Source organism: Hylobates moloch, unplaced genomic scaffold (genome assembly GCF_009828535.3).
Source record: "Hylobates moloch isolate HMO894 unplaced genomic scaffold, HMol_V3 SCAFFOLD_1, whole genome shotgun sequence".
NCBI classification, from domain to species: Eukaryota; Metazoa; Chordata; class Mammalia; order Primates; family Hylobatidae; genus Hylobates; species Hylobates moloch.
The window spans coordinates 92,281,079-92,292,905 of NW_026652276.1; the positions used below are offsets into that span (position 1 = coordinate 92,281,079).

Consider the following 11,827-nt stretch of genomic DNA (forward strand, 5'->3'; position numbering starts at 1 on the left):
ATTTTCTGATGTCCTTTAAATGACTTCTCAGTTGCTACATACTGGCCACTTTCTCAGCGTCTCCCTTGGCAAAGCAGACATTTTATTGACACGGAATGTAGTTGCCTCAGAAGTTTGACCAGGTGTTGTGCACATTGGTTTTGAAAAACGAGCCTGATGACATAGTTTGTGGAAAGATGAATTCACTCATGGGATTCTACTCCAAGAAATCTGATTCTTAGATATCATATGAAACAAAAACTTGAATCCATTATCCCTATTTACTTTCAGGCATATTCATATACATATACTCTTATCCCTAAAGCTCTTGACTTAACCATGGTTCCACTGTCAGTAAAATATTTTGATTCTTAAATATTTTTAAGTATCTCAATAAGATTAGGAGTTTAAAGCTAAACCTTTATTTAAAGGCCAAACATATTTACCTGTCTGACTTTCCAGTTTTGTATCTACATTGCCCCAGAAATAGAAAATCTTTATTCCATTTTAATAGCAACACGTAAATGCCCACAAAATTTTATAAGATCTGTTCATAGTTCCTATTATCTGAATCCATGGAAGAAACAAACAAAATATTCTTCCTGGGAGTGTTTGTTGCATATTTTCAGGCATGGTATTTGTTGTGCAGACTACTTGAAACAAGAACTAAACATTCTTATACTGAGTCAGATACAAAAGTTCTGCACAGACTTGATTCACATTCTTGAGATTGCTGCTAATTTAAACCTTTAACTCTGATTAGAGATGGCATGAGGAAATGCAATCTTGTAATAATTGGGCAGATCATGCCCTCTCACATGTTAGCTGCTGCTGCGTTCAGATGTGCTCATGGTGGTCACTAAAAATACCAAAAGTTAATCTACTTTTCTCTGCCAGAAATATGCAATAGCTTTAGCTTACTCTTCTTGGTAGAAATTTCTTAAGGGGGAAAGGGAAGCTTTTCAAATGAAGTTTCAAGTTAAATAAATGATATTTATGAAATATTCAACAAGAAGAGTTTTCAGTTCTCCAACTCCTCTAAAGCCTCACAGTGTTCAAACTGGTATTTTGCAAAAGGTTCCATAAAGCCTCCCTTTTGGGCATGAATCTTCTTACATATACATTTAATTATGTACATATATGGTGTGTTCTATCTTTGCGAAAGGGTGACTTCAGCAGGCAGGTATGTGTCTGAAGAATTAGTTTCTGGGTGAGGCACGTTGTGACTATTCTTTGGCTGGAAATTTTGCTCTCACCCAGAATTAATGATCTTGAATACAAAGATGGGTAGATCTGAAATTTCAAAAGCTCTCTAGAACTTTGCTGATGTTTGCCAAACTTGAGCAACTCAGAGAACCCCAAGTGTACACTTGTTCCAATCTATCCCCAGCAAAGCCTTTCAACTATATTTTCTGGGTGAGGCGGGTACACATTTTGCATATATAGTGTAGTTGTTTCTTTACAATATAGAGTTTCCCAAAGTTTTTCCTTCAGAGATGTGGCAGGTTACTTAAAAAGGACCTTGGAATAGGGTTGTGAGCTTAAAGTTTCATATAGTACCAGAGAAATGCTGCATCTGAGAATTTCCTTATGCATGAAGCCTATTCCACATGCTGAAAAAGAGTTTCATTTGACAAGCAAAACGCAGTACCTAAATGTTATTGGACTTTAGTCCATTCTTAGGTATTAGAGCACATACTCTCATACTCTATGTATATCAGTACCTACCATGTACTGCAGTTAAAGTTGTATACTTTCATACTTAGTAAAAAATGTTGAGCCCTCCTGCTTGTGCTGTGTTTAGTTCTACAGTTAGCACCTTGGGAGTTTTTCATGTGCATCTTTTAAAAACACCTATAGAAGTTAATTTTTTTTTTTTTCGTTTGGCTTCACAGGGTGTTGTAAGACTTTTCTGGAGGGATATAGGAGTTAGGGGCAGGTGTCATTCCTGCTTTACCCACTTACTTTCAGCTCTTTCTTTGGTGTCATTTCTGCCCCTCTGTATTGCTTCTCGCTTCACAGAGTCATTTCTGGAATTCTCTTCCTTTTTTTTGGCATGCGTTGTCTCACGCATGGCTGTGATTCCACCCTGCCCTCTCCAGCTTTGCTTGCCTTACTTCCTTTGTGCAGTCTCTTGGGCTTTATGGGGAAGAAAAGGAAGAATTCCAAGTGCTTAAACACAGATTAAACACTGTAAAGTTACACAGGAGGTGTTTTTGTATGTGTGTTTTTGTTTTTTGTTTTGCTTTGTTTTTTTTTTTTTTATCCTGAAAGTCCTGCTGAGCTGATGAGTTACATCTTTCCTGGTGGGACAGTTCTTTGATAATTCTATATCAATATTTTTCACTATGAAAAATAGAGACAACAGATATTTCTATCTAAGACAAGATAAACTTAACCTATCAAAAATATAGTGAATAAATGGTCTTGTTATTTTAAATAAATTACTCTTCTCATTGGCAGTCAAATTATGCTTATAACTAAGAAATATGGGAATCAGTTTTACTAGTACCTTTGGACACTCGTGTTGATCTAAAAGCAGCACTGTTCATTAGCAAAAGTAATAGAATGGGATCAAAGTGTTATCCCTAATTAGATCATGTTAAACCTCTTAAAAATCACCTATCTCCACAAGCACGGTGGTTTATTTCTCACAAACCTTTGCACTACATATGTATTTTCACTCATACTGTTAACCAGATAAAAACAAAAGCAGATGCAAACTTCCCTGAGAATCTGGTTTAACTGGAGAACTCTGTTTCATTTTAAAATCAGGCCAGTCTAAATTTTGCAGATATTTGGATATATGCACTAAGCACAGAGGTCAGCCCACTTGATTTTAGTAGGTAGCAGTCTCCAGCAGGTGACACAGGGCTGAGCACAAAGCCAGATCTCCTTTGTGGCCATAAAATGGGTGGGGGATGGGAAACATAGTCCACAAAAGGAGGGGTATTCCCAGCAGTCATGTGGTGGCCTGAATGTTGAAACCATTCCTCAGGATTTTCCTGGCAGTCTCAATTTTAATTAAACTCTTTTATCCTCTTTGTATTTCTTCACTCACTTTTCCTAATTTTTTTATTCGGAAAAGATGGTCTCCATTGTTATGGAGCAGTATTACATCTGGAATTGGCAGTGAGTACTCTAACATCATACAAATTGTATCCTGAAAGGAGCTGGTAGGTACCTGGAACAGTTCTCTAAAGATACCAGGTCTGCTTGTACTGGAAGCTCCCCACAGGGAGAGAGTGGTTTTTCCTAATGTGAGTGATTTCTGGGAAAGGAGATCTCTGAAGCCTCATTAGGTTTCTGACAATCCTAACTGTTGGCAGCTTTGCCCTCCTGGATCTGGGATCAGGTTGTGTCTCGGGGACTTAGAGGAGCAGAGGAAACTCTCATTTATATGTACAGTATTTGGAGCTCCACTCTATGATCTAGAATTTTCTGACTGCCTGTTTGGAAAGAGTCATTCAAATGTTTACAGCAGGTGCTGTGCTAGAGTTAGACTTTGGACACAGAAACAGGAAAGGTTCTAGTTGAGAAAGTGTGAACTTCTCAGAAATAATATGGAAATACTAATGTAGCCATAAATAGTGTTCAACCATCTCATTTCTGATGCCTTTCGAATGTTCAAATGAGTGAACTATTTGTGAATTATTCTCTTCACCTCAGAGTACTTTCAGCGACTGAAAAGGCAGCCACAGCTTGTCATTTTCAGAGACAGCCTCATTCTAATATACCTTCATACTTAAAATGACTTGACTTTTTAAACTCTAAACCCTTTAAGCTTCTGGGAAATATCTTTCAGCTGTCAGCCTCTGCTCTACCAGGGTCCTGGTTGCAGATGTGAGTAGGCAGCTGCTGCAGCTCATGAACAGCTCTGACTTAATTCTCTATTTATTCACACTTTTCTTCCTGATTCTTGTAACATTCTTTTATTCCTTGCTTAGCAGACACACGTGGCTTGAAGTTGTCACTCTCCATAGTAAAGGAGCTAGAGAAAAAGCTGCACTGCTGCCTGGGGTTCCACAGCGGATGCCAGGGACCCAGAGTGTACTGTGTGAATAGAGGGTGATGACCCCTGACTATAGTGTCTTTTAGATCACAAGAACAGCCTCCAAGCAAATGTCGTTTTGATAGAAATATAAACAGTGATATTTTCTCTAAAGCTGCTCTTTAAGTCTCTCTTCCTGACTTTGCCTATTGAGGTTTTGATTTATCAGGGGACAACATGTCCTGTTTTTCTGCTCAAAATGGAAAGTGATGTCAAAATGAAATAGACTTTTAAAAACAGTTTGGTGGTTTAGATTTTCTTTTTCTACTCTGGAGTCAGATACATACGTGTGTATATATTTGCCTAGTAAAATCATTTTCATGTGATGCTTGTGAAATGTCAGCATACGGAAAACGATTTCTTAAACAAGCAGCATTTGGCAGGCTGTATTTAGTTTTGTAGTCAATCACTTCATAACTATAGGCCTCATTTAATTGCCCATCCTTTGGAATTCTTAAAGAAATAGAAGAAACTTCCTTGATTGACTAGAGAGTTCTGTGGTTAAATTAATTGGCTGGTGCCTTGAACCTTTAGGGTACCCTGGATTTAATCCAGGTTAAGATCCTTGGATCATGCCTCAGTGTCACTCTCAGAGATGGGACTCTGTAAAAAAGTGACATGATCCTATATGACATTTATCACATTCTTGGCTGTAACAGGAAGAAAATCTATATAGGGTTTGGCGATAAGTTAAAATAAGCAAGCTCAAAGGTCAATGGCCTATCTAAACTTACATCTTAGAGATGGGTAACACTGATGTGGTTTACTGTGGTTTCTCTTTGCATAGTTGAACCCTCCCTCTTCCTCTCTCCCTCACTCACCCCCATCCTGCTGTCAGAATTGATCTTGAGTTTTGGTCTCTTTCCCAAGAAGTAGTTCAGTTTATGATTCTTGCTACCACTCAGCTTTTAACAACGGTAATACAACCATAATACCCATAGTTGATACGTATTGATCCCTTACTAAAAGTCAGGCACTGCCTGGGTTTACTTAATCTCAGGTATGTATGTTGTCAGCATCTTCATTTTATGAGTGAAGAATCAGAGACACAGAATCCTAAAGCTACCTTGCCCCCTCCCTCTTTAGTGGTGGAGGCAGGTTTACACTCAAGACCACCTGGCCCCAGGTGCTTCCCTACTTCACCCAGGTAACTTCAGGCCCTAGTCTTTGAACCATACAGATTTCACTTAAGATCCTGGCCCTCTTCTTGAATTTATGTCAGATACATGTGAGGCTTCATTCATCATATATTTCTAAGCAGGCTTTTGTGTGTCTGTTTGAATTCTTTTCCAAGAATTAGGGGAAGTGGGAGTCAGGTCGTGATGTTATGGTCAAAGGACTTAGCCCGAAAGGGTAGAGTTAATGCATGACAGACAAGGGGACTCTCATCTGAAAATTTGTGTATCTTTGTTTCTTCTCAGGTTCTCCTTACTATGACAATGTCCGCCCCCTCTCTTACCCTGATTCGGATGCTGTGCTGATTTGCTTTGACATCAGTAGACCAGAGACCCTGGACAGTGTCCTCAAAAAGGCAAGTGCTGGGGAATGATGACACACTTCAGTACTGGGTGATCTATAAATAGAAACATGGGGTTTGCTGGGGAGCTCAAAGACTCTAGTCAATTCCCTGCCTTACAATTTGTAATTAAACACTAGAACCCTTTCACACCAAAATGGGGTTTCCACTTTTTGATGATGAACCTGCTTGAAATTTTATTTCATGAAGCTCTGAAACAAAATACCTTTTAAGGGCCTTCATGTTTGTCCTTTGGGAGAAAATGGTACAGCTAAAACCAGTTATATTTGATTACTGTCATATTCATGTTTTCCTTCCTTCTTTCGGTGACTCAAGAGATTGCATCATAGTTTACAGATTTACATTTGACCTCAAGTCAGATAGTGAAAGGAATGCAATAATGGCTATTTTAACAAAGAAGCTGTGTTTTAGTTATGGTGTTATTAGAAACAGAAATGGAACTAGTATAGGAGGAATAGGGATGTGCCCAATGTGAATTGTCTGATGATCGGGTATCTGTCTAGTAATTATGATCAGGTATCTTTCTAGTAATATAGAAGCAGTGCTTGTAAACATGTTATATATTATAATGTACACATAGTTTATGGAGGCAAAGGTAAGTCAGGTTCCGTAGGAACCTAACTAAGGAAGCTATGGATGGAAGGAGCCAGGGGGAGATCAAGAGGAAGAGGACCTATTACAGGATAGGTCACAGGAACTAGGGAGGCCAGTGGGAGGAAGGGGCGTTTCTTGACCTCCAGCAGTGGAGACTCGGCCTCCAGGTAGTTGTAGAAGGCACATGCCGTGTTAGTCCATGGATCAGCATTTATTAGCCACTAGCTATTTTCTCAGCCCTGGCCTGTGTGCTTGGGGTTTCAGAATCAGATCCTTGTTGGAGCACTCCCTCTCCTCCACACACTGGCTTCAACGCCGGATGTGGCTGAGAGCAAGGCAGTGTCAACTGAGGGGTGACCTGTGCAGCCCAGTCTGAGTATGGTATGGATTGAGAAAGACAAACATGCAGGTGTGGCCAGGTTGGTTTTGTTTTTTTGGTTTTAATTTTTAGTGGAATTTATTTGTATTTTGTGTGTTTTTATTAGTTTACATTCCCCTATTATATTTGATTGCTTGGCTTGTGTGTCATTGTGAAATCAGGATTGGAAGTATAATAATCCTTCTGTCTCCACTAAATATTACAAACAGAGTTCAATAAAATATGACTTTCTTAATAGATCAAAGGCTCTTTTTTCCTTTTTAGCTCCTTTCAATTTTGAGTAATACATATCTAACACAAATAATGCTAATGCTTGTCAAATCCAGGCAGGAATACACCTTTCCTGTCTTTAATGCTTGTAAACAATTGCTAGACATGCAGAGGGAGGCCAAAGTCATTACATAGCTGAAGAGCAACATAACAACATGTCTAGTTCTGTCTGGAGATAAAAGGAGTTGCTTATTTACTAGAGATTTTACTTGATGTAGTATCAGCCTATGCATAATTTATGATGAAAAGCCTTTCTCCTGTTTTATTTTGCTTTTGTCTTCTAAGACCAAATGAATAGTGACTTTGGGCTTATAGATATTAATGAGTATGTTTTACATTCCTGTGAGGTTTAAGGCTCATGATAACCCCTGTGGTTTGTCTTGATTAATGGAACCCTTTAAGTCCTTCACTATCAAAGAGGAGGTTAGAATGACTTGAAGTAGGAAGGATTTCTTTTTTTTTTTTTTTTCCAGTTCACCTTCCACTTCTAATGCCAGTGCCACCTAGCATATGGTGGGTGTTCCTACCTAATTCTGAAAGGAGAGAGGGAGAGAGGGAGAGAGGAAGGGAGGGAGGAAAGAAGAAGGAAGGAAGGAAGGAAGGAAGGAAGGAAGGAAGGAAGGAAGGAAGGAAGGGAGGGAGGGAGGAAGGGAGGAATAAGTGGACAAAATGGGCTCTTATGGAAAGTATATTACTCCTTTAAATCCACTGGTGTAGTTTGCACTAGAGTTCGTTACCCAAAGTATACCCCTAGATTTGGAGATGTCTCCTCTAGTGATCTTTTAAGTCATTCTTGCAGGATGTCCCTCTTATCTAGTGTTATACTTAATACATGACTTCATCACCCCCAGTATTCTGTGAATTTCTTTCCAGAAGACACAGCTATGTCTTAGTTATCATTGTCACTGCCACAGTACTTAATAGAACACTTACATATTTGTGAATGTGGGTGGGAAGAGTCAGGCACCACTTCCCCATCTCAGCCTCTCTAGGCCCTGCCCTCAAAGGCCAAAGATCTCCTGTGACCGCCCTGAACCCTTGACTCTCATGCTGTTGCAGAGCTCAAGCTTGAGGAAATGAAGCCACAAAAAGCCACTTGCTTGTTCTTAAAGAGGACAGTTGGAATTCCAAGCCAGGCATTGCTGAAGGTTCTAATAATTCTTGTTAGTTCATGAAGCAACTAGACAAATTGGAATAGACTGAAATAGTTTTAAACTAACTTGAAGGCACATGAGCTACAGGACCGGGTGCCTTCCCGATGACCCAAGAGATGTTCCTTTGCAAATGTCATGGTCTGTGTTGATGCAACCATGTGAACAGAAACTCCTTCAAGGCAGGATGTTCTGTTTTATTAACTATCTCAGGTACTTAAATAGAGCCTCAGCTCGTGGTGTCACGCGTCAGTGTTTCATGATGGGATCAGGGAATGCATACTTGGTGCTAGTGTTGCCTCCGCCTTATCCCCAGCCTTCTAGTTAAGGAGGATCAGATCCACACATCGAAGGATGTGGTCACTTGTTAGGATATATAATTATTCTTAAGACACATTTATCTTTAAGAGACACACCAATAATTAAGACATTATTGAAGCTACCTTTGGACAACATCTACCAAGTCTCTTTCAGTAGCAACAGATGAGTCACAGAGAGGGAGAATCAATCATAATATACGTAATTATTCTCTAATGCTTAAAAAGTAGTAAAACTTCACATCTGTTCAGGAGATAAATGCAAAGTTTGCTTCTTCATCTCAAGGGACACTCCTTTTTTAACATCTTTTTTGAGTTTCATTCTAATGTCTGCCAGTGGAGAAATGGTTTTCATGATATGGATACCGTTACTTTGTTTATTTTTAATCTTTTTTTTCTTTCATAGTGGAAAGGTGAAATCCAGGAATTTTGTCCAAATACCAAAATGCTCTTGGTTGGCTGCAAGTCTGATCTGCGGACAGATGTTAGTACATTAGTAGAGCTCTCCAATCACAGGCAGACGCCAGTGTCCTATGACCAGGTATGGATTTTGCCCATGTGCAAAACTGGATTTTAGAAAGAGTGAAAGAAATGGACTATCACTCATAATAAATAAAATAAAAAGTAGCTGCTTTTCTAAAGGCTCACCCAGTGGTCAGTTGTGAAATTTAAAATGCTGTCATTTATTAGTGTAATTACATTATATTTGGGTACATAAACAGTTGATATGCTAACCTTGTATATTTCTGCAACTCCCAGTAGGTTTAAAGTTAAATAGGTTTAAGAGAGAATGTGGTCAAAATCAGTAATACTCCTTAAGAGAGGTAATCTGATTTTACAGTCGGCAGCACAATAATAAGGCTGTTGCCGGTAAAGTGGAACACTCCGTAACACCATCTTTCAGAGATCCTTCATTTCTGTAGGCGTTTCCCCCAAGTATTTAGAAATGAGAATCAGTTTCAAAAGCTCATTCTCATAAAACCTACAATGAAATTCTAAAGAGAGTTCATGTTGAAATACCAAAATTTTATTAAGAATCATCATTTTAAATACTGCAGTCTTCTCAGTCTTCCATTTCTCATTAGCAAAAAATTTGGTATTTTAAATAAGTCATTTTGGTTGATGTGCACATGCTTATTGTTGTGTACATTGGTGGTATGGTTCACACTTAGAAATTACATATTTTGTGTTTCATAAAGTAACAGATGTCACAATAGTATTACTCCTTTCCTCAACTTATTTTGGCTCGAAGTAAGACAGAATCACATACATTTCGAAATCGATTTTAAATTTCATTCATTGCCCCTGTTTTTGGTACAACCTGGTCACTAGTCTTAAATGCCATTTACCCTCAAGAAAAGAGAAATGAAGTGCACCATGAGGCGCTGGAACAGGTTCTCAAGGCCACATCGCCACGGCCAGGGCTGTGTGGAAAATGCGGAGTTTATGTTCATGACCTTCAGTTAACTTACTTCACTAGTAAGATTCTCTGGGCCATTCCATGCTTGCTGTGACCCTGGAAAGCCTGCATAACCAGTTAACTCTTGTTTGCAGTTGATAATGAAGATGAATCACCTCGTTAGCTCCACTCTACACTTCTTTGAAACATCTCATATGAAGTGTTTCATAACCAGGGTCCTCATTTGTTAAGATCAGCCTTTAGCATTTATTCAGAGCTCTAACACCTCTAATGAGCCATGAGAGTTGGGCATCTTAGGGATTGGCTCTTGACTGCAAATATTTATGAAGTAATAAATAAGGCAGTTTACATTTTAACAACTTTTTTTTTTTTGCAATGACACTTGGAAAATTCAGTTAACATATCAGCAAACGTTTTGCAATGCGTTATTATTTTGTGGTATTAGAAGATGCTAGCTAACTTTCCCCCAAAGTCTTATTGCTGATTAAAATCCCTTCTTTTGCTTCTCAGGGGGCAAATATGGCCAAACAGATTGGAGCAGCTACTTATATCGAATGCTCAGCTTTACAGTCGGAAAATAGCGTCAGAGACATTTTTCACGTTGCCACCTTGGCATGTGTAAATAAGACAAATAAAAACGTTAAGCGGAACAAATCACAGAGAGCCACAAAGCGGATTTCACACATGCCTAGCAGACCAGAACTCTCGGCAGTTGCTACGGACTTACGAAAGGACAAAGCGAAGAGCTGCACTGTGATGTGAATCTTTCATTATCTTTAATGAAGACAACGGAATCTAGTGTAAAAAAAAAACAGCAAACAAAAAGGTGAAGTCTAAATGAAGTGCACAGCCAAAGTCACATATACCAGAGGCTTAGGAGGCGTTTGAGAGGATACTCATCTTTTTGGAATCCTGACCTTAGGTTCGGCATGTAGACCAAGTGATGAGAAGTGAATATATGGAAGGGTTTTGAAGTGTGACTTGAAAAATATGCCAAAAAATGAGAAATACAAATGAGCTAGAGGAAGATGAGGGGGGATGCGAGTACCTCCAAGAAGAAAAATCACACTCTGAATGGTGCTTGCATTTTTTTTTTTGTTACAATCTATTCATGGATCTCTACTTTGATTTAATTTTTAAATGTTTTAATCTCCTTTACAGAAAGTATATGTTAATATACCGTCCTCATGGGGGAACTGGCACTGTGACCTTAGCGTTTAGTTTTCTAGAGGATGTGTGATCTAATTTCTTTCTAGCTCATCATTAAAATGGAAATTGTATCAGGACCCATGGGATATATCCAGAGGAAAACTTTGTGAGGCTTTGAAATCTTGCCTTCCTGAAGATAGCTGAGTAGGATGGTTCTAAGGAAAGCCTTTGCAATCTTGCAAGATTTGTAGACCAGCACTACAAAGATCGCATAGATCAAATAGGAAAAAAAAGTGTCGATTTTTATTCAGTCTGATGGTTCTGTTCTTCATTGTGATTGTCATTAAAAAGTGGTAAATTGCTCAATGTAATATTTTTGTGCACTGTTTAGAAAAGAAGTTGTGTGATTTTTTTGCCATCGTTGATAAAAATGCAAAGTCAAATAAAAGGTGTCTTGGTTTGACGTCATAGAATGATCCAAGGAGAGAAAAAAGGTAGTTACTGTTTCACCAGAAGAGGTAATGAGCGAAGGAAAGAATAGTAGCAGAAAGCACAGTTTGTGAGTAAAGCTGTCTGGAATTAAGTTACCAAAAATACAAAGCAGAAGGACTATTATTTTGGGTTGAAGCTCCGAAACTGGCAGCATCTGATGATCTGTTGGTTTATTTCACTTTCATTAAATGAACATTGATGAGAGAAGAACCCACTTACCCAAGCTTTAGAGAATCCCTAGTGGAAGATTATATAATAGAGTTTCAGTCCTGACACAACACTAGGGCATTTCTAGAGCGTGATTGCTAAAACCTCACTGAACAGATGCAGCCAAGGTCCATGTTCAGCACTTGGTCACTGTTGTTAACGTAAAATAATAAGCATTTAAAATAGTTTACAGATATTTTTGATTAGTTCCTTTTAGAGATTCTTTCAGAGAAGAAACCAGATCTGACCTGTTTATTGTTGGCGCTTGTTGAAAACGAGCT

General features: G+C 38.7%; 1 protein-coding gene across 3 annotated transcripts in view; it reads left to right on the forward strand.

Moving 5' to 3' along the window:
- Positions 1-11,208, forward strand: part of RND3 (Rho family GTPase 3) — a 74,116-nt gene extending 62,908 nt beyond the window's left edge. For all 3 annotated transcript variants that reach the window (XM_058430222.1, XM_058430204.1, XM_032755736.2), the window contains 3 exons: positions 5,452-5,561; positions 8,685-8,819; positions 10,209-11,208. In XM_058430222.1, the coding sequence (XP_058286205.1) occupies positions 5,452-5,561; positions 8,685-8,819; positions 10,209-10,460 (497 nt within the window). In that variant the 3' untranslated portion in view covers positions 10,461-11,208. The remainder of the gene's footprint in view (positions 1-5,451; positions 5,562-8,684; positions 8,820-10,208) is intronic.
- Positions 11,209-11,827: the final 619 nt, after the last annotated feature.